This window comes from Drosophila erecta, unplaced genomic scaffold (genome assembly GCF_003286155.1).
Source record: "Drosophila erecta strain 14021-0224.00,06,07 unplaced genomic scaffold, DereRS2 tig00000279-arrow-arrow-pilon, whole genome shotgun sequence".
NCBI classification, from domain to species: domain Eukaryota; kingdom Metazoa; phylum Arthropoda; class Insecta; order Diptera; family Drosophilidae; genus Drosophila; species Drosophila erecta.
This window is the reverse complement of record NW_020825216.1, coordinates 416,789-440,029: the sequence shown is the minus strand read 5'-3', so window position 1 is coordinate 440,029 and position 23,241 is coordinate 416,789. Positions and strand designations below refer to the sequence as shown.

The following is a 23,241-nucleotide window of genomic DNA, read 5'->3' as shown; positions in this document are numbered from 1 at the left end:
TTCATATTAAGTTCAATTACTTCTTTATTTGATGTTGTTTTGTCAATATTTTGACACAATTTTGTGTAAGTTACCTGACTGCAGCTGGATTCATCCGTTAAAAATTTCTACTAATAAAATTCAAAAATCATAAAGTCTGGTCACACTCCGCGCGCCTTGTTATAAATATCACGAAACGCAAGCACCCTACTAATTTGGTATTTCACACTGCATCTGCCACGGTCACACTGGCACAGCACCCAGAAACCAAAAGAGCGAGACAAAAAACAGAGACAGAAACGGCGCAGCAACCAAAATAATAACAATTAATAATACTAAGTGTCCGCTAAAGATATTGCAAGAATAAAGACAAACGCTCGCCAGCAGTCAGACCAGCTAGTACTATTTTTTTCCCCTTTCGTTCTGGCAGCAGTGTCTCTTGGTTATTTTCTTTTTTTTTCTGTTGCGACGCATAAATCGTCTCTTAATCGATATATACTTATACACTGTTGGAAAAAATAATAAAAGCAAGAATCGCTCCTGCATGTAAAACAAAATTACTAATTATGTACGAAGTGTGTGTGGATAAACCGTATTGTGCTCTTCTTTTTGAGTTGATTTCGCTCTTGTTATTTGCGGTACATAGCGATATTTAAAGTGGTCACGTGTTTGAGTGGAAAAAATAATAGAAACAAGCTACGTTTCTGCGATTTGTTTGAGTTTTTCCCTGTTAATTTTGTAAGAAAATCAATATAATAAATACTTTCAGGTATGTTTAGCTCATAATAGGTGATTTTGTAAGAAAAAAGGTTAATTTCGGCTTTTATATTCAGAATGGGGCGCGGAGTGCACTGTTCAGCTGTAGAACGAGATATTATAAAAAAACTAAAAAACGAAGGAAAAACAATAAGGGAAATTGCTGAACTAATGCACTGCTCTGCAAAAAAAGTGTTTTCCGCGATTCATTATAAAGATACGAAGGAGAAACGGGGCAGGAAGCGAGCCACATCCAAAAGGTTCGACGACCTTTTGATTCGAACATCCAAAAAAAATTCTTTTTTGTCGTCGACAGACCTGAAAAATGTTTTCCAGACATCAGTGTCAAGTCGAACAATAAGAAATCGACTAATTGAAAAGGATTTGAAGGCACACTCGGCTAAGAAAGTTCCACTGCTTAGTAAAAGAAATATCACAAAAAGACTATCCTTTGCAAAGCGACACCTAGACCGTAAAAACTGGAATAATGTTCTATGGTCTGATGAAACTAAAATTAATTTGTTCGGATTTGATGGCAAAATATATGTAAGACGTCCAAAAAATACCGCATTTGATCCAAAGCACACAAAAAAAACAGTAAAACATGGTGGAGGTAACATCATGATATGGGGATGCTTTTCCGCGTTTGGAGTTGGTCCGATACTCCGGGTAAAAGATAGGAAGTGTGCTCCCGACTACATTAACATATTGGAGAATGTTATGAAACCATATGCTGAGGAGGAAATGCCCTTAAAATGGGAGTTCATGCAGGATAATGATTCGTCAACACTTGCTAAGAAATGGTTTCAGGACCAAAAAATTAATGTTATGGAGTGGCCGGCCCAATCCCCGGACTTAAACCCCATGGAGCATTTATGGGGAATATTAAAAAGAAGAATTGGAAGTTTTAAATCAAAAAATAAGGAAGAGCTGTGGGAAAAAGTTAGGTCAGAATGGTATGCCATTAACCCCGAAATTTGCGCCAATTTAGTGAATTCAATGCCCCGTCGATGCTCAGCACTTATAAAAAATAAAGGAAATACCACTAAATATTAATATTACAACTATTTTTATAAGATAATTCATAAAAATGAAAAACTAGGAAAAAAGTTTTAAGAGTTCTGTTTCTATTATTTTTTCCAAGCGCCAAAAATGAAGTTAATAATTTTTATTTAATATAAAGATAAAAGAAAATATTTTTGTTCCTTACTGTGAAATAAAGATTAAAGATTAAAAAATATTACTTTCGTTCTGAGCACAAAATTTAAAATCAGTGATTCAACCAACGTGTTTCTATTATTTTTTCCAACAGTGTATATATATATATATATATGAGTTAACGGGAGAGTACGAAAACAAGGCGAACGTTTTGCAGATTTAATGTCGCAGTTACTTTATGTGCAGCAACAAAAATAACATTGGCAGTAGGCAAAAGCAACAGCAGCAACAACAACAACGATAACAATAACAAAATCATAAACGAAAAACGACGAAAAGGAAACTCAAGTAAAACGTACGACGCAGCGCAGTCGTTGTGTCTGTATTGGTGCGTGTGCGTGTGATTGTGTGCGCGAGTGCGAGTGAGCCAGCAATAGGGCTCTGCGTCGACGGCGGCAGCGGCAGAGGAAGACGAAGAAGAAACATACAAAAAAATAGTTCAGTTTTTTTGAAACAAAACTCAGCTCCGCAGTTGAGAATTCGCTGCGCGTTTTGAAAAAGCTTGTAATTAATTAGAAGACGCCCAATATTAAGCAACAACAGCTGGAGGGCGTGGCAAATCTAAATAAAAAGAAGCATATAAACACAACATAAGGGGAAGAGGGAACGAAAGAGAGAGAAAAAGCAAGACGCAATTGGAGATTTTGTTGCTGCTGCTGCCGCCTGCAATAACCGAAGATAATAATAAAGAGGAGCTCCAAACAAGAATTAACAACAAGAACAATAACGACTGACGAAAAGCACACACCAAAAAGGAAATCAACAACAAAAGCTAATTCACGAAAGAGAGAGAGTAGGAGAGCAAGCAGCTGAAAACATATGATTTTTGTTTGTGTTGTTGTTTTTGCGCGCGCTCTGCGGAACGTGTGAGAAAAGTGGAACGAGCGAAACGAGTGGCAGTGTTGTTGTGTTTCAGCTGCTGCTGATTCAACCAACGAACAGCAACAACAACGCAAGTGGTAAGTTCTTCCTCTTCTTCTTCTAGTTGTTTTTGTTTGACGCGCAAAAAAATGGAAAACGAAAAGCAAAGAAAATCGTGTATATATGTGTACGTATATGAAAAATTAAATCCTCTATTTATGCAACTATTTGTTTATTGTTGCTCTGTCGAAATCACAGACGTGTAAGTTGTGCAAACAAAGAGCCAAGAATAGAGCGAAAAAAAGAGGGAAGCGAAGCTGTGAAAAGTGAAGAAGAGAGCAGAAACTGTTTCACCAAGTATTTGCTGTTATTTAAATGTCAAAAGTAGTGGAAATTTTGTTTTGTATGTGACGCGAAAAAAAACAATATTTCAAAACACAAACAATGAAGGAAAAAAATCACACACAGATACACTCGCCCACGTATATGTATGTGTGTGTATGTGCGCATTAGACGACCAACAACAAAGCAGTGGAATCGAAACGAACTGATAGTGGAACACATTTGGGCACACTGTGCCAAAAGTGAGATACCTATCATAGTAAACAGAAAGCTATTTAAAATAATGAGTTTAACAAGGACAAATACTATTTAAATATTTCGTTCTTTAACTTTAGCATAGCTTGTTTTGTTATTTACAATCTCATTGCATTAAACATTTTAATTTGTGCATGTTTTCGTTCCACTGTGCGACGCTGCTAGAGGAGAGAGAGATTGAGAAAAAGAGCTTAGCTGCAAAAGAGAGGATAGCAACAACATTTCGTTGCAGCTGAGTTGCTGAAAAGTGCGTTTGTGTGTGCATTCAAGTGCAACTGGCTGTGTGTTAGAGTTTTGTTTTCGTTTTCGGCTCTCTTCTCCTCCATATCCCTCTCTCTCCCTCTCTCTGTCCCACTCAGTTTTCGACTTCTGTATATATTTTGATAATTGCTCTGCTTTTGCCTCTTTGTTTTCAAGCTGTATTCGAGGGCAAAAGCAACAACAGCAAAATGCTGTCGTGTAATCAAAAAAAAAAACAAAAATATTTGGATGGCACAAATTGTTTTGGCTTCGTTTACAAAATTTAAAACGCACATTAAAAGTGACATTTTTCAATTGCCGCCCCCTGCTCTTCTTCTGCTTCATCACATACTGTTTGCACCCCACTTTCCCCTGGGGCCATCTGTGAATTTACCTAATAGAAATGTTTGCCAAAAAATCGCTAAATGTTTGGCCGAGTGGGTGGGTGTCAATGAAAATGAGCAGACACACCAAAGCAGAGAAAGAAAACGTAGAAAAAGCGAAAATTGCATTCCGCCTTCAGCACTACAGTGGTACTACCTTCTAATTACCATTGTTGAAAGTGCCTACTATTTAGAAATGTGCCTTTTATTGGGAATCTTAAAGAGTTCCTCAGTAAACTTAAAATGCACCGAAACTAAGTGATTCATTGCATACTAAGTTTTATATACTACTAAGTTGAATATTGCATACGGCTTCAAATTATTTTTCAACAAAAATATCTTTCGCTTAAAACGGGTTTTACTGTGCGAGTATGGCCTATGGGCTAGTTTTATCTGCTCTAGACCAAGGGGTTCCTTTGTTCACATCCAAGGACTGCCAAAGGTTGAGGGACGTGGACGGAAGTCCATGTGCCTTATCATCTGGTGAGGTGTATATGGGGGCGTGTGTGACTGATACACGTATGTACATATAGTATATGTATTCCACTGTAATCTGCATCAATAGGAATTATTTCGCTCGTAATCAAGTGAAAATAATCAGCTGTGTGTGGGTTGATGAACTTGTGCTATTAAAAAAATCTGTTTCACAAATACTTAATAAAATAGCTACATATGTATGTACATATGTATGTATTTCTCGGTTCAAAATTGCTGTTACTCATAGCCTAAAAACACGTTTATTTACCAGAACTGATGAAATTGCTTGTCTAATATCTATCTAATTGTTTGTATTGTTAGTAACACCCCCTCAGTTTCACCATTGGATTTTTGTGATGTTTTTGAGTAGTGATGAAATGTGTAACTGCAGGGACAACCTGTTCGCGAACTGCAGTTGTGTGCGAGAGAGCTGTTATTGTATTGTTTTAGCCAATTGTAGAAGGAAAGGGAAAGGCTTGCTGAGATTTTGTCAAGTGGCTTTTGGCAATGGGCAGCATAAGCAATGGGGCTTCCAATGCAAAAATCATGTCTCTTTGCATTTCTATGGTACGATGGAATTGCATGGGGCCTGAGACTCGTTCATGCGTTGCCCGAGTTCCCGTTTGAACTTGCACTGGAATTAATCGAGTGTCAAGGATACGTGTAAACTAATTCGAGGGCAGGTGCAGTCTTACCTACACATAAAGAATATCAGTTGACTAGACAAGCTGGCAAGTTAAGTTTATGAAATTGAACATTTTCAAAAGCACATCATATAATGATACTAATTATTCTCATATAAAATATACTATTTAAATGATGTAACAATGGGCAACGAAAATATTGAGCAGAGATATACAAATGTAAGCATTTAAGAGCAGATAATACTGAAATACCATTTTGCTGACCTACATATTTGATGCTGGCTTTTGTTTTGGAAGCTTGACTGTATCAACACTGAGGGGTCTGTCTCTTTCTCCCTTGCTCTTCACTCTTTCTGCGATTAAATGCCGTTTGGATGCCTATTGCTAAACAAAGACAAATGCGTGTGTGGAAGCGAGCGCGAAACAGCGAGGGGGTGGTCGATTGTCTCTCTTTCTCTCGCAAGCATGTCGCTTTTAAGTTTGTGTGGCATTGCACGTACCTATTACAGTTATTGTTTTTGTTTTTGTTTGTGTTGCGCGTGTGCCAAGCCAATTGAGGAATGCAGTGATGCAGCTGCACTCCTCCCACTCCCCCGATTCCGTGGGCTAGCTTAACCCTTGGATCCCCTTTGTATCCACCATCTGCCCCTCACTAGAATCCCGACATTTGAATTTCGTTTGGGATTTTCGAGTGCTCTAGAGCAATGTGTGCCCCATCTTTCGAGACTCCTCTCTGGTATTTCGCAATTTTTACAAGCCTTTAATTGAATCATTACGCCTTTATAACACGACATCGTGCCTTATCATTTGTTAATTCCAATACGGAATACTATAGACGTATATACAGTTGCGGAGACATTAATAGCACCATAAGCACATTTCGTGTTTGTCCCAGCGTTTCTGTATTTTCTGACACTTTTTCATCATTTTACTCACTAAACTTAAATTCTACAATGATTTTCAATCGAAATAACAAAATTAGTAACAGATCTAATGGATATTTTGAAAATAATTGGCAAAACAAAAAGAAAACCTTCAAATTTAGGCGATAACAAAAATAGCACTTTTTTTCGTAGTTTGCTAAAACTAAGCAAAAAAATAAAAAAATAATTCAACAAATGGATTATATCTTAAGAACTATGTTTAAAGAATCTTAATATTTGGTTGCGTGACCTTTGTTGGCGATGACAGCTGCACATCGTCCTGGCATGGAGTCCACCAAGTCCTGGCACCGTTTTTGAGGAATTTTGCTCCATGCATCCTTGAGCACACCCCAAAGTTCCTCGATATTATTGGGTTTGGCTTCAGAAACCTTTTTTTTCACGTCGCCCAAAGGTTTTCGATTGGATTCAAGTCGGGTGACTGAGCAGACCATTTCATTACTCTGATCGATTTCTGCTCAAACCACTTTCGAGCTTTCTTGCTCGTGTGTTTTGGGTCGTTACCTTATTGAAATGTCCAAACTAACGGCATTTCATCCTCGGCATATGGCAGCATCACATTTTCCAGGATATCTGTGTAAATATGCTGATCCATGATGCTTTGAATCCAATGGATCGGACCTACTCCATAGTATGAAAAGCACGCCCATACCATTATGTTTGATCCTCCGTTCTTTACCGTCTTAGAGGTGAAGCGAGGATTATATTCAGGTCGTGGTGGACGCCGAACATAAGACCGAGAGCCTTTTCCACCAAACAACACAATTTTGCTCTCATCTGACCACAAAATGTTGCGCCACTTCTCCACAGGCCAATCCTTGTGTATCTTAGCATATTCCATTCGCTTTGCCACATGCTTCACAGTCAAAAGCGGGACTTTTCTGGGACTCCACGCATTAAAGTTGTTTTGTCTTAAGCGTTTGCATACTGTTTTCACGCTTTCAGCTATCTGAAGCTCCTTCTTCAATTCCGTTGCCGGCTTAAAAGGCTCCTTCTTGCTTTGCCGAACCAAGCGCTTGATCTCCACGTTGGACATTGAGGGCTTTCTTCCACGTGTTTCGTTCTTTTCGACAAACAGCAGTGCTTTGCGGATCATTTTGTTTGAACAACCGAAAATTCGATCAATTTTAGCGTAGGTTTTACCTTCAGAGACCATGTTTTTAATCAAATTTCTTTATTCGACGGTACAATGCCTTCCGCGACCCATGACTAGAGAATTTTTGGTCTTCGTTTGGAAAAAATTCAATTAAAACCTTTAATGCAACTCCTTTTTTCAAAATTTGTCAAAAAAAAACCCAAAGCAATCACTCCTATTAATTTTATTCAGCAAATACGTGGTCAGTGCTAGTTTTGTTACCGCCTCATTTCGGGCGCTTTTACAGAAAGTGCCCAAAAACAAAAAGAACCGTTACATTGAGAGAGTAAAAATTTCTTGCTCAGAGAGACAACATATGGTACTTATTATTAATGCAAACTGACTTTAAAAAAAATAAACATTCAATCATTTTTTTTAGGAAATAAACTTTCCACCTGCAGTCGTGCTATTTTTTTAGCCGCAGCTGTAGCTGTGGTAATTACCTCATTTCTATCTATATATGGCGAAATACCCGTTTAATCAATTGCCACCACACGTGGAAAAGTTTTGCCAACTGCATATGTATATTCATTATGCATTTTATTTGAGCAGTCATCGATAGGGATCGTTCAACCACCGTCCTTCGAATAGATTGTATCAACGAAATGGATACCGCTTAAAAAGCTACATTTTTCATAAATTCGCTTAAATTATAATTAAATGATTGAATCAGCTTACCCATTTCTAACTGCTAAGGAATTAACACATAAAGATACATTAAGCAGCGAAAATAGAAATGATCTTTTACGCGGGTGCACAAGGGTTAATGTGTTTTCCTATTTTGGACCTTTGTTGCCGTATCTTCTTTTCGCCTTCTCATCAATTGGAAAATGGAGATTAGATCTTAGGCTTGGCTTAAACGGTAATTTCCCAATAAGAAGGGAAAACGAAGAGGAGAACAGCTCATTGCGAGCTTCTTTGTGTTTGCATATTGCGTTTTGCTGGCGAGTATGAGGTGAAAAGGAACAGAAAACCAAAACTAGAAGCTATAGGCTAAAAGGTAAAGCAAATGGCCTTATGATTTCTTCGTGAAGTTGAGGTTTGTTGTTGTGGTTTGAAGCTTGCTTTTCTTTTCCTCTCCTGTGTACAAATATTGCTTTATTTTTTGCGTTGTTTATTTAATTTTTCGATACCTTCAATTTGAAAGCGTTTTTTGTTGCTGCATTGCACACACTTTGCGCCAATGGAATTGAAATTGACAAAAGTGGATGGGGGTGGGCACAAAAAGCCATCGAAATAGTACAATTTGAATAAAAACAAAGTGCAGCGAAGAAATACACGTAATGCGCTAATAAATTGGCAACAAGAGAGTGAAGAGGTGGTGGGGAATTGGGTGGCAGTGGGTGGAGAGTGGGGGGTAACTGTCCAAAGATTAAAGCATTTTGATTGAAACAAAGAGAAAATGAAACGAAATGGAATGACCAAAAGAAACTATGAAATGTACGCTTCAGGGTGGACCTTAAATCAATGTTAAATTATACATTATTTATCACGCATACGTAGTGTTGTCATTCTAAAGTAAAGTACTAATTATTTTACGAAAAATCTGGGAATCGATTTTTGTCAAAAATGCAATATTTACGAATGGTTTTTTATGTATAACTTGGCTAAAAATGGTCACACAGCTAAAGTAATTACCGTTTTGTGCTCCTAATTACCAATACTAAACATCCTCATCACTTTTTGTCCGAGTTGGGAAAATCAATTTTTTGGTCAATTTTCGCATTTTTTGTAAGGGGTACCATCATCAAAATTTGCAAAAAATTGAAAAAAATTAAAATTCCCAAATTCGAATACAAATCGATTGGGATTTAAATAACGAGCTCAACGGGGTATGACATTCCACATTTGGGCCATTATTTCGAGTGTTCTGACCAAAATACTGATTTTTTGTTTACAAAAAATCTGGGAAGCGATTTCTGTTAAAAATGCAATATTTCCGAATGGTTTTTTCTGTATAACTTGGCTAAAAATGGTCACACAGCTAAGGTAATTACAGTTTTTTGGTCCTAATTACCAATACTAATCATCCCTATCACTTTTTGTCCGAGTTGGGAAAATCAATTTTTTGGTAAATTTTCGCATTTTTTGTAAGGGGTACCATCATCAAAATTTGCTAAAAATTTAAAAAAAATTAAAATTCCCAAATTTGAATAGAAATCGATTGGGGTTCAAACAACGAGCTCAACGGGGTATAACATTCCACATTTGGGCCATTATTTCGAATGTTCTGACCAAAATACTGCTTTTTTGTTTACAAAAAATCTGGGAATCGATTTTTGTCAAAAATTCAATATTTACGAATGGTTTTTTATGTATAACTAACCTAATTACCAATACTAAACATCCTCATCACTTTTTGACCGAGTTGGAAAAATTAATTTTTTGGTTAATTTGTTTGACAAATATTTAATCTGTTTACTGGGCGTAAAGGTATTTAATTTTATAAATGATAAATCAAGTTGATTTCATGTTAACGCATTAGCAACCTGTTTTTCGCTACATTTTAGATTGTTTTGCTGTAATTGTACTTTGCGATGAGTCAATCCACATATACGAATATTAATGACTCGCAAAAGCTTAACAAAGTTAGTTAGACTATCAACATAAGATCTTTAATCTATTGGTGCGCAGTTCATGTTTCACAAACTCGATCAAAGGTCTTTTCGGTTCACCCTAAAGAGAGTGGGACAGATGAATGTGTGACATTGTTCAATTTGTTTATTTATTGTCTTTGCTTTCTATTTGCAGTTGACAACAAGAGAGCAAACGAGAGAGGGAGAAACAAAGAGAGAGCGAAACAGCTGGGGAAAGAAACAACCGATCAGACGCAGTGTCTCCAAAGAAAGAGAGAAAGAGGCGAGAGAAGCGAACGAGGCTGCCACCCGCCACCCACTGCCATCAGCCATCTGCCACCCCCAGTCGCCCGCTGCCCATTGACCTCCAGTGTGGAGGCACTGCATCATTGGCAGCAGCTGTGGTAGCAGCTAGACGAGGAGCAATTCCGGCGGTCAGCAGTCACCACCGGCCATCCCCCCCAGCAGCCGCCGCATCATGTCCGCGGACTCGCCACGCCGCCATCCCTCCGGCGTGGTCGGTTCCGGCATTGGATCGGGCTCCGGATCCGGTTCCGGGTTGGGCTCCGGTTCTGCCGCTGGCAGCAAATCGGGTGCCGCCGTGCCGGCCATTGTACCTCCGCAAACAGTGTCGGATCGCTCGATCCTTGACTCGGCCATTGGTTTCATCAACGATGTGACGTTGGCCAATCAGCCGGTGCAAGATCCCAAGGACACGATCACCTGGGCCCGCTTCGAAACGTGGGCGGATGTAAGCGATCCGCGCTTCGGTGATGACTGGGAACTGGAGGGGAACGCAGCGCCACCACTGCTGCTGATTCTAGGCTACGGCCTGGGCGTTCAAGTGTGGGCCATACCAGCCAACGGCGAGGCGGTCGAGGTGCTATCCTGGCGTCACGGCGTCGTCACTGCGCTCCGTGTGCTACCCACGCCGGCCACGGCTGCCGCCCTGGATGAGAATGGCCGGGCGGATGAGCCGGTCGATGCCTTTGCCGAGAAACGTCCCCTGGTGGCGTTCGTCGATGGAGGCAGTGCAGCGACCAGTGGTCTATTGGCTGGCAGCTCGGGATTGGGTCTGGGTGGCGGCGGCGGAGGAGTCACAACAGTTGGCGGCTCGGTTGGAGGAGTCGGCGGTATCGGCCTTTCGGCCGCTGCCCAATTCAGTGCCGTAAATTTTATGTCCCTCAAAACGGGTGTCCAGGTAAAGACGATCAAGTTCAAGAACGCCGTGCTGGACATCCAGGCCAATCGATCGGCGGTGGTCATCACGTTCCACGAACGGATCGCCGTCTTTGATGCCAGGACACTGGAGGACCGCCTCACCATTACCACCTGCTATCCCAGTCCGGGGTAAGTGAACTTTATTCCATGATGTATCCCAGATCATGGGAAATCCCATGTAATCAATTAGTTGCAATTCAAACTAACCATTTCACATTAACTGAAATGATTGAAACAATGATAATGGGGATCTAATGAACTCAATTTGTATTACATGGTGACATGTCAATTTAGATGGTTCATTAACCACCGCTAGTTTGTCTGACGAGAACTTGTCTAAAATGGTTTGCATTTTCTTTGCAGGATCAACCCCAATCCCATTGCTCTGGGACCGCGCTGGCTGGCGTATGCGGAGCATAAACTGCTGCACTCCAAGCGCAGCGGCGGCGGATGCGATGGCGAGGGCGTTCCCAGCTATACGGCCACTGTTCTCAATGCGGCCAAATCCCTAAGCAAGGGACTGCGAGAGTTTGGTGAACAGGTGGCCGCCGGCCTAACGGGCACCACCGCCGGCAGTGGCGCCAGCTCCAAGAGCAACAGCCTCGATTCGACCAGCGGCGGTCCGGATGCCAAGCAGTCCGGTGTGGTCACCATCATCGATGTGAAGGTGTGTGAAAGAGTATTTATAGAGTACCATGCTTGATCCAAAGCTGATCACATTTATGATTGCAGCATCCGGTGAAGGACTACAGCCCCACGTCGGGTATTCCGTCGAGCTCCACGGGTGGCTCACAGGGCGGTGGCGATCCCATCGTTGCTCACTTTGTGGCCCACAGCGAGGCTCTGGTGGCCATGGAATTCGACAGCTCCGGTATGCTGCTACTCACCGCCGATAGGCGCGGTCACGATTTCCACGTGTTCCGGGTACAACCGCATCCTGTGGGTCCCAGCCTGGCTGCCGTGCACCACCTGTATGTGCTTCATCGCGGCGACACTAGCGCCAAGGTGCAGCACATCGCCTTCTCGCTGGACTCGCGCTGGGCTGCCGTGTCCACGTTGCGCGGCACCACCCACGTCTTCCCAATCACGCCCTACGGCGGCGCCATGGGCGTTCGCACGCACACCTCGCTGCATGTGGTCAACAAGCTGTCCCGCTTCCATCGCAGCGCCGGCCTCGGAGCAGATGGCCGCTCCAGTTCACCGATCTCGCACTCGGAGAGCACAACGTTCGTGCAGTCACTGCAGCCGTATCATAATCCCACGTTGCCGCCGTATCCGCGGCCGTCGGTGGTGCAACCGTTGGCCCAGCTGCGTCAGCCCTTCACTCTAGGCTCACCGCCAGGATCGGCGGGTCTGGGCGGAGGAGTGGTCGGCGGCGGAGTCATGGGCTCTGGAGTGAGTTCCGGCGGTCATGGAGTCGGTGTTGGTGTAGGCAGTAGCAGCCAACGGCAGCGGCAACGCCTCTCCTCGCTGTCGGACGATAGCGGCAAACCACTGAGTGTTTGCTCCATCTTCGCAAAGTCGCGCTCCTGGTTGCTGGAGCCACCGATGGCGACGCGGGAGCAGCCGCATCGTGTCCAGCGCAAGGCGGTGGACTCGCTTTTCGTGATGGCCGGCCACGGGGCGCTCATCCAGTACGACCTGGACACGAAGCTAGCCTCACGTGAGTTACTGCATAGCTTTTTTCGTACTCTGTCCATCTACTATAAATACACCTACAAATCTAATTCATTGCAGATGTTGCCAAAGAGAAGATTTGTGATGACACGCCCATCGAGCTGGAGGTTGAGGCACGCGCCCAGTGGAATCTGGGACGGCGCAAGGATGGATCTCAAGAAATCGCACCACCGTTGGGTCTGGACAATTGGTTGATTAGGGATCGCCATGCCAGCCTGCTGTTGGACAGCGCCCATCATTTCGACGAGCCGGACGAGCGAACCGAAAGTTGGCTGGCCCAGGTGGAGATCATCACGCACGCTGGTCCACATCGGCGGCTGTGGATGGGGCCGCAGTTCGTCTTCAAGAACTACAATACGCCCAGCGGGTGAGCTAGTTTACTTGTTTGGGCAGTAAGACGAGTGAAAACTAATCCGTATTTGTCTGTCCTCTTACAGTTCCAATCTGAACCACGTCGATGCAGAGGCTGTGGAAATTGGCGTGACCAAGACGACGACCACCACGTTGCCCTCGACGGCGGCTGCTTCTGCCTTGGGATTGGGTTCGCTGGGTGGCAAGGATCGGTCCAGTCCGCTCAATATGCCTCCAAGTGGAGCCGCATCGGTGGGCGGAGCTGGCATTGGCAGTTCAGCAGTGACGGGACGCAGCGGTGCCGGAGTACCGGTTCTCATCGAATCCGGATCGTACAGTAAGTAGAGAAATCTGTCTATATTCCTTTCTATATGGATCGAGCTCATATATTCATAAACGCACTAGGCAGCATTGAGCAGAGTCCCAAGTTGATGGATCGTTTCCGGCATGGTCACTTGGATTCGGACTATGGTCACGGCGATACACGTCTGAAGGAGGATTTGGCGGATGCCATGCGAGAATCGCCATCTACGGCAGCGGCTCGACGTGAGAATACGGGTAAGTGGCAGACAAATCCCACATTGCCGTGGATAGATGTACACAAAAATATCGCATGTTGTGCAAGACCATTCGAGTGCTGATTGCCGGCTGATTCCGGGAAGGGACTCGCTTGCGTGGTTCTGGACGGGATCATTCAAGCGGGCTGAGCTCCCGGAGTCAAAGGCAGCCTCGTTGATCATTAGTCGATTCTCGATGTCTTCACAAATCTGTTTATTAATTGTTTACGATCTATGCAAACGTGTTATGTTCTATTCTTACATTTTCGATTTTTTTTATTTGTATTTACGTTTTTGTTTTGGAAACACTCATATTTATCTATTTATATATATATATATATACTTACGTTTTTTATTTCGAACGCTTTCAAAATGAAAATGTTTAATTCAAAATATTTTTGGTGGTCAAACAAGAGAACAAAACAAAAAAGACGTATATTTTGATCTTGATTGTGAAACACCACGAAATTGGCATTGGTTGTTGGTTGTTGATAATGATGATAAACTATGATGATATGATGCTGATAATGATGATGTTATAGCAATCCCTCCCACCTCTCACCTTTGCATGTTCCTTTTACTCTACTTCAAACTCATTTCACTAAGCTTTCTCCTCATTCTCCATCCATTCTCATTTCCCCCCTTTCTCAGTATGCGTGTGTGTATGTGAGCGTGTGTTTTTGTGGTGTTAGTATGTTGGTATTTTTTTTTAAACTTTAGTTGTTGAAATTTTGTTTTTCTAGCCGGAAACACAAATCACTTAATCGAATTAACAATGAACTTATTTTTGGTGTTTTTGTCTAGCCGTAAAATGAGATACCACTAAAATTAATATATTTCTATTTTATTGACAACTAAATTTAAGCTAACAACATTTTTGCCACAGCAGTGTCCACTATCTAAACGAAAATAAAAATATCCACAAAACCATACCCCCAAAAAGAATTCTGCTGCAACACGTTATATACACATCTACTTTTGCCCCATTGGTCGCTGTTAATCCTGTCGAGCACTTAACCCCCTGGAATTTGGTTGGACTGATCGGGTGGAATGTATGGAGTTATATATCCTCGATCTAGTCTGATTTTCCTAACGAAAATTTGAACGCTTTTCTCAACACGAAGCAGCACAGTATTTCCATTTTCTTCTACTCCACCACAGCACTTTTGATCCTACATATTTTACTATTCCACACTTGATTTCCCCATTCGTCTGTTTTCAGTTGCAAACTTTATTTTAATACGTTTTACTCACCAGCGTTTCTTTCTTCCACAATAGTTTTTCCAACACTTTTCCTCACATGCTACACTAGTCATACGTTTTCATCCTATTTTTATGTAATTATACCCGTTTCTCGTAAAGTAAAAGTTGAAAGGAAGAGTTTCTGTTCTAAAGTATGAAATTATATTCAAGATTCAGTTTATTGGCCAGTTCAAGCTAGTTATGTCCCTATCTTCTTTCGCTGTCCGCTCGAATTGTCTGTCCGTATAAACGCCATGATGTCGCTTCTTTAAAATACCGACAGATGTCGCTCCATTCCGCGAGGTAGCGTTTTCTTTTATTTTGCAATTTATTGCCAAAGCAACGGGTATCATATAGTCGAGGCATTCCGACTATGGCGATTCTTCATAACTTCACATTGGTTCTTAACTTTTCATCACACGGTTGCATTTCTCATCACCTGCACTTTCACCTCTGTGCTTTGCTGCTTTCCCTACCTTTTCTACTGCTTCACTCTACTTATGAGTGCCTATTTTTCGTCCCTTGTCTCTTGTGATTCGTTTGATGCACTTAAAAATTTGTGTTCGTTAACAAAAAAACGGAAAGAAAATTGTGAACCGAAAGTTTCATTGCACGTGCGAGTGAGAAAGCGAAAGAGTGATTGGGGGCGAGTGAGATGTAAAGAGGGAGAAGCAAGGGGAGAGAGAGAGAGAGAGAGAGAGAGAGAACGGTTGAGAGGAAAGAGCACATTAATCTACATGAATCTCTTAATAAAAAGCCAAAGCCATACAAATTTCGGAAACGCAATTCAAAATTCACGATTAAACTATTTCCAGTTTCGTTATTACTTCCCCAAAATCAATGTCTCGCTATTATCTTAACTTTATTTTTTAATTATTTTCGTTTTCACACTAAAAAAAAAAAAAAACAGACAGTTAAAAAGTTTATTTTCGTTTTTCATTTGTAAGTTTGCCCAATACAAATATATATCTTTACAAATTTATATATTGTTCTGTTTCACGTTCGATTTTCCTTTTTTGTTTTGAGTGTTTTCCGCTTCCTTTTCAATCGATCAACTGCTCGAAAAAAAAAGTTTTAATCGCGCCTACTGCCAATAATGCATTACAAGCTTAGCTTAAACGTTAAAAAATATTCTATAGAACAAACAGACAAACAGAAATGTATTTTCCAATTAAACATTTTCAAATCTTCGAACCAGTATCGAAATCAAAATTCGCCTTTGGCTTTTTGTTTTTTGTTTCCTGTACGAACCAAAATGCGCTTTTCTCATAATTTGTTTTCTCTTCTATTTCTCTTTTTTCTCCGCTCTGTGTTCTGTGTCCTGTGCCCCAACGTTGTTGACCCGCCTCCAGCTGCATCTGTCGATCAGTCAGCTCCCCCGTGTGGCGATCACCTGGCTACCGCTTCCTCGCCAGCTTCAGCGGATCTACTGGCTGGCGGCGCCGGAGGAAGTGCGTCCTCGAATTGTGATAATGCCTGCTATTACGATGCACTCGCCGAGCACGAGAGTGTCAATGACCTGGACGAGGTGGTGGAGGATCAACATCAGCATCCAGATACGGAGACGCATTTGCACTCGATGGATTCCATTTCAGCCCTGGCATCCGTTCTGCCCAACATCTGTAGCTATTCGCGTGTGGAGAAAATGGTCAATCCGCTGGGCACTGTCACGGATCTGAATGCTGGCATCTCAGGTGAACTGCAGACGGATATACTGGACGAGGTGGTTGGTCAACTGGCCGCCGAGGATACGGTGATCCATGAGAATTGCGATGAGGCTCTGTTCCGGCCAGTGGTGACCATCTTTTGCAGTGATCCGGCTGAGAGAAAAAAGCTCCTTCAAAAGGATCAGCAGACGGAAGAAGCGATGGCATTGGAACTGGAACGGGAACAGGCCAGTTGCCAACCGCCCGTGGTGCTGGTCAATAAGTTAATTGTACCGGTGATTGCCAAGGAGGTGGACGAGGTGCTTGTCCAGAAGGAGAAGCAAAAGTCCCAGAAGCAATCGCACAAGGCGCAGCAGCAGCAGCAGCAACATCAGCAGCAGCAGCAACAACAGAAAACCCTAAGATCCCTGGCTGCCGCCGAGGATGCGGCACAAGCGCAAAAATTCGCAGAGCTTTCACATCTTAACAAGCCCAAGGGCAACAGCAACAACAATAAAACTGCCAGCCAGAAGAGTGGCAGTGGCACCTCCGAGGATGAGGCCACCACTACCATTACCATCGCCAAAACAGCGAAGAAGGCCAAGAACAACAAGCAAAAGACCAGTGGAAAAGTTAGCGAAAAAAAGCCCGACCATAAGAATCTGGAGGAGGAGAAGGTCGCTGTCGAGAAAAAGGAGGAGGAAGAGAAGGTGGTCCCGGTGGTCAAGGAAACCACCCACAAGGCGGAGGATTCGGATGCGGAATCTGATCATGCAGATAGTCTGCTGGCCAACAAGAGCAGCATTGCGGCCGTCATGGTGAGCAGTGCCAGTGCCCAGGGATTAAGTTTGCACGTGGAGATGAGTGCGCCGGATCCGGAGCATCATGAGGGTGAAGAGATAGAAGAGATGGAAGAGCTCGAGGAGGAGCCACTCAAAATGGCCAAAGACAACAAGAAGAAGCAAAAGGCAGGAGAAGCAGTAGCAACCATGACAATCGACAAGGAGAAGGAAAAAGCCAAGGAAAAGGAGCTAAAGCTGAAGGAGAAGGAGAAAGAAAGGGAAGCCAAGCTTCAGGAGAAGGAAAAAGAAGAAGAAAGGCTTAAAACCAAGGAAAGAGAAGAGACCCTTAAGGTGGAACGGGAGGAAAAGCTTAAGGAAGAGAAGATCAAGGAGAAGGAGCGAGAAGAAAAGTTAAAGGAGGAAAAGATCAAGGAAAAGCAAAGGGAAGAAAAACTGAAGGAGGAGAAGCTTAAGGAGAAGGAACGAGAGGAAAGGATCAAGGAAAAAGAGCGCGAAGAAAAGGTTAAGGAGAAGCAACGAGAAGAAAAGCTGAAGGAGGAAAAGATGAAGGAAAAGGAGAGGGAGGAAAAACTCAAGGAAAAGCTAAGGGAAGAAAAACTCAAGGAGAAGGAGAGAGAAGAAAAGCTCAGAAAAGAGCGTGAAGAAAAAATGAAGGAAAAGGAACGAGAAGAGAAAATCAAAGAGAAGGAGCGAGCTGAAAAGATCAAGGAGAAGGAACGAGAAGAAAAACTAAAGAAAGAAAAAGAAGAAAAGCTAAAGGAAAAGGAGAAGGAAGAGCTACTAAAGAAAAAGGAGAGGGAGGAAAAGGAGAGAGAGGAAAAGCTCAAAGAAAAGGAAAGGCAAGAGAAGCTCAAAGAAAAGGAACGGGAAGAGAAGCTCAAAAAGGAAATGGAAGACCGGCAACGAGAAAAGGAAAGGGAGGAAAAGCTAAAAGAAAAGGAGAGAGCTGAAAGGCTCAAAGACCTTGAAAAAGAAGCAAAGCTAAAAGAAAAGGAGGAACAGCTCAAGGAGAAGGAAAAGGAGGTTAAGCTCAAGGAGAAGAAGGAGAAAGAGAAGGTCAAGGAGAAGGACAAGTCCCTAGAGACCGAAAAGCCCCTCATCTCGGCACCCGTGAGCAATCCTTGGAGGCGAGTCGTCGAGGAGACTCCACCCAAACTGCCTGCGGTTCAGGACTATCCCAGCCTTGGCAAGAAACCCACTAAAGCGAGTCCGGAGAAGAAGCGGGATGAAAAACTGCTGCCTGGACTGATTACTCCCCCAAAAGAGGTGAACGACACCTTTGAGGACTTCTTGTGCGGCTTAAAGCCACTGGAGGCCTTGCCACCTCTTCCTGCTTTCGAGCCCCTGGAGGTTATGGAGGACTCGAAAAAGGAACCTGTCAGTCTAATCAATTTTGAAAGTCCGTTGCAGGAGACCGCATCCATCCCGCGGAAGATTTCCCCACCGCCTCGTGGTTTCACCGAACAGAATTTAATCCTCGCCTTGTGCGGTTCCCTGCACTATGAAAATGAACAGGAACGGATGCGGGATTCGGATGCAGAGGTGCAGCCCGAGGTGATAACCACACCGGAACCGGCATTCATTGCCCTGGATACGCTGGTCCTGCAGAAATCCACCTCCACTTCGAATAACTCCTCCGGATCCGAGGAGATTGTAGTTATGGAGGAGCCCGTAAAGAAACTGAGCAAGAAGCACAAGCGACTGAAGCAGCTCCAGCTGCTGCAGCAGCAGCAGCAGCAACTGCAGCAAGGGGAACGGGAACGGGAACCGGACGATGAGGAGCTGCGTCCCCTGATCAGCATCTGGGAATCGCACATTTCCCAGCTGGAAGCGCAGGATATACCAGCCAGGGCCACGCCCAACGACGATGAGGGAGTCGAGGAGGAGCCTGAGACGGAGCCAGAGCCAGAGCCAGAGCAATCCCTGCCCGAGGATCTACTGCACTTTGGCAGCAGTGGCGTGGCCACCAATGCCACCACCACGGACAGCGAAGGACCGGTGCCGGCCACCACATCCGATGACAATGTGGTCTACGGCTCCCCCAGCACAACCAATGCCGCACCGCACAAGCTGAAGACCAAGAAGCTGGAGCACAAGATCAATCTGATAGCGGCCATCGAGGCGGCCACCTCCTCGTCCACATCCTCGGCGGAGGAGAGCAGTGTGGAGACGACGGTACATCCAGATCCCACGGGCCTCGGTCTCGGCATTGGCCTGCAATCCCATTCGCCGGGCGCAGCAGTCGCTGCTGGGAACTTGGCCACAGGCGCAGCTACCCCTGCAACTCAACCCGCTGCCGGAGGCGTTACCTCTGTGGGATTGGGCGTTGGCGTGGCCAGCCCACCGAGTGCCACAAAGAAGAAGACGAAGCGTCGAAAGAGATAAGAATTAGCGATCTGTTTGCTGTGCGTCTTTAGTCTGGTGGTGCTGTGGCATCTGTACGCCGCCAATCGACAGGATGGAGCACCCACTGCCCATGCGCTCCAACAGCAGCAGCAACCGCAACAGCCGCTGCAGCCGGCGCAGCCGGCGCCACCTGATAATCCAGCACCATCGGATGAGCCAGGGCCAGCCATTCTTCAGCCCAATCCCATGCTGAAGCAGGAGGAAGGTGAGCAGCCGGTGGGCAGGACCAGAGCCAAGTAGAGGAGGAAAGGACGCCAAGCAAACGAGTGGAGATCGCCGAGAGCTCCACACAGGAATTCGCAAACAAACATACATGAAATGGACAGCAACCACGACAGATACAGATGATGACATTAGATTCTTAATTTTTAGCTGAGTGCAAGAAAAGTATATCATTTCAGTAACCACACGACAAAAAGCAAAACAATTCAAAAAGAAAACCAACAAAAACAAAACAAAACACAAAACTCTGCAAAAAAAATTGTGATTTATCGAAAAGAAAAACAACAAGTTAGTTATAATGCATAATTTAAAGCGAAACGAAACAAAAACAAAAAAAAAAAACAAAACAAAAACAAAACGACTGTAGCTACTCGTTTAGACAAAAAACATAAAACAATTAAGGAAAAGCGACAAAAAATATTTAAATACTAACCGATTTTTAAGTGCAAAGTTATATTGTTAGCTATACATTTCTAGAAATTAAAAATATAACAACATATATATAAACAAAACACACTTATATATACACAAGTGTATATAATATATTGAAAAGGCCTAAAAGTAAAAACACTGATCAAGTATCGAACTAATTAATGCTCTCAAATTGTACATAAATGGCGCCCGAAAATCCGCTCAGTGTGGAAATCGAAATTTGTAAAATTGATATCCTGCCCCTAAGCTAACACACACACTCACAAACACACCATACACACACACACATGCAGCTAAAGCTTGCAGGACACACAGTTGGAATTTAATGGTTAAATACAAATATTCAGGCCCATAAGTGGGTATTCAATAGAACGACCTTTCCCCGAGAAACTACATTTTCCTGCCCAAGAAGCCAACTGCGTGTAAGAACTACTGCAACTAAACTATGTGGATTATAATACTAATTGTCCAATGTCACAATTGTTTAAACTCGTTTTTAGGCTTTGCTTTCGTTAAGTTTTCTCCATACTCGTTCAAGTTTCATATAGATCCTCCCACACTCAAGGTCTCTTTTTAAACGTTTTTTTTTTTTTTGTGTTTTTGGGAATTACTTGATGTTAATTTATTCATTCTATTTGAAATATGGTCTCTGTTTTGTTTTTATTTTATTGTAATTTCGTAATTTTTGTGCTTCTTGAAAAGTTTGTAAAAAGTGAGGAATTCAATTGTTTACTGTATATAATATATGTATAATCGTATAAAAATTACATCTAACTCGCAGTATTTATGATTTACGTTTGAGAGATGGATGAAAAAAGGAGGCAAGGAAATCGCTAAACACTAAAATTTAATTTAATTAAATGATGTATGATTAAATAAATGCAATTTTAGTTAAAACAACAAATGTGGCCACCAAGTTTTGTTTTGTTTGTGGGAATCGGGAACTTATCAAACAATATAAGTGTATTATTTTAATGCTAACAGCGATTTGGATAAATTTCCAGGACTTTCAGTTAATATATTATAAATGCATGACAAACCCATTTAGACTTGAAATCGCAATACGATTCCTTTTCAGAACTCGTTTCTTATGAAAGATAATAAATGATATACATGTTTTTAGGCAAATATTTCACCACGGATCAGCTGGATGGATTGGTTCTCAACAACAACAATAACATCAACAACAACATAATCCCAACCAAAGACAACCCGAATCCCAATGCGACGCCGAGTAGCAACAAGGTCCAGAAACCGGAGGTCACCGATGCCGGAGACTACCCCATTCGCCATTCGTTCGGCGATCACGGCGAACTGTCGACGGTGGTGAACATCGAGGTGTTCGACGATCAGCTGAGCATGAGCAGCATCAGCACCAACAGTCGCCTCTCCCTGGAGGGACCGCCATCGCAATCGTCGCCGCCACTCAGCCTGACCAACGGCCTGATGGACACCAATCTGATGCACTTCAGCGAGAGTGCGACTGCCACTGCAGTGGCGCAGGCGCATCGCAGGGGTGCCAACCGCTTCGAGGTGGACGACGAGGAGCTGGATGAGGAGGCGGATGAGGATGAGGCTGAGGATCGGGAGGATCGGGAGCACCGGGAGGATCGCCAACTGGGCAGGCGGAATTTGTGAGAGTTAATGCAGAGGGCGGGCCTGTTGGGTGGCCAGCTCCACCAGATGCGACGCATGTGCTCCCAGCTCTTCAGTGCGCGCGCTGGCGAGGATTCCTAGATGTAGCATTTGGTGCTGCTTGCTCCACCCTGTGTATTCTCTGTATCTGCATCTGTATCTGCATCTGCATCTGCATCTGTGTCTCCAGCGGCTTCTGCTTCGGAATTTGTATCTGTATCTGTGTCGCCGACGAGCTATCGTAGTTTAATTTTTGCTTATTTTGTTTAGTCCAAGTAGTCGATAGTCGAAATATCCGGTAGCGTTTCTGTAGCCATTATAATTTGTTTTTTTTTTTTGTGTTTAGATTCTGTTTTTCGAAAGAAGAGAAAACATACTTTCCCGAGAAAACTAAAATGTGAAATGCCAATGCAATAAAAGTGAAAACAAAATCGTGTGAAAAGATATATAAGCATAAGAAATAGATCAGATCAGACCTCAGCTGAATGCCGTGATATTTAAAATAAAATTTAACAAAAACAAAGTGAAACGTTATGAGAGGAGAATTGAATTGAGGAGCGTAGAACGAGCGAGAGGCGAAATACAATACAATATTAACTAAATATACATAGATATATGTATCTAGAGATCGAAGGGCGCATAAAGCAACCACAATGAACCACAAAATATGAAATATGTAATAGCATAATAACTCCATCTACTTACCCTAGACTAAAGAAGAGCTCCTTAAGCCCAAATTCGCTTATTTTTCCAACTCTTATTTTATACCTTAATTAAGTAGGAATTTAGTTTTATATACTTTTCTATTTTCTATTGTAATCCAATGAAGTGCGGTTCGAGAATTCACTGTGCGTTTAGTGACCATCGAAGAGAATTGATTTATTATACAGATTTTCCTTACCAACTTTGTGAAATGCACTGAAAATAGTTAACTGATGCCGAGTCTTGAATATTCTGCCTTCAGCATTCATAGTCTTGTTAATTCTTCGACACGGAAACGAGAATTCATTCCAAAAAATAAAAAAAAAAATAAAAAACGCGCAGGAAACATTAACGTAAAGTCCAGAATAAAGTTGCCCAAAATAAATGAGAAAAATTAAACATATCCATTTACTGATATACATATAGTATAAATATTTCCACATTGGTGCATTAACGACATCCCAAAAACAAAAGTCTTGAGAGAACAGTTCAAACTTCATGGCAAAACATATATACTATATATTTTTTTATAAACGTTGA

The 23,241-nt window shown here is 42.8% G+C and overlaps 1 protein-coding gene across 9 annotated transcripts; it reads left to right on the top strand.

The window, feature by feature from the left end:
- The first annotated feature begins 189 nt into the window (after window positions 1-189).
- On the top strand, window positions 190-22,619 carry LOC6551259 (breast carcinoma-amplified sequence 3 homolog). Of its 9 annotated transcripts, none has more exons than XM_026983010.1 (9): window positions 190-378; window positions 2,111-2,912; window positions 9,983-11,157; window positions 11,392-11,695; window positions 11,761-12,691; window positions 12,766-13,072; window positions 13,143-13,393; window positions 13,462-13,614; window positions 16,208-20,924. In XM_026983010.1, exons 3-9 carry the CDS (start codon window positions 10,286-10,288, stop codon window positions 19,687-19,689), a joined length of 6,300 nt encoding a protein of 2,099 aa, XP_026838811.1. In that variant the 5' UTR covers window positions 190-378; window positions 2,111-2,912; window positions 9,983-10,285; the 3' UTR covers window positions 19,690-20,924. The 9 variants fall into 9 exon arrangements, with proteins under 9 accessions (XP_026838811.1, XP_026838809.1, XP_015010922.1 ...); XM_026983008.1 differs by having other exon boundaries at window positions 2,096-2,912; XM_015155436.2 differs by having other exon boundaries at window positions 190-421.
- The last annotated feature ends 622 nt before the right edge of the window (window positions 22,620-23,241 follow it).

What these genes read in the sequence shown, in the direction of transcription:
- LOC6551259 (XM_026983010.1), top strand. Translation starts at nt 10,286, where the DNA reads ATGTCCGCGGACTCGCCACGCCGCCATCCCTCCGGCGTGGTCGGTTCC. An exon ending in TCACCATCATCGATGTGAAG is followed by an intron (nt 11,696 to 11,760) that starts GTGTGTGAAAGA and finishes TTATGATTGCAG; the next exon opens with CATCCGGTGAAGGACTACAG. An exon ending in GGACACGAAGCTAGCCTCAC is followed by an intron (nt 12,692 to 12,765) that starts GTGAGTTACTGC and finishes AATTCATTGCAG; the next exon opens with ATGTTGCCAAAGAGAAGATT.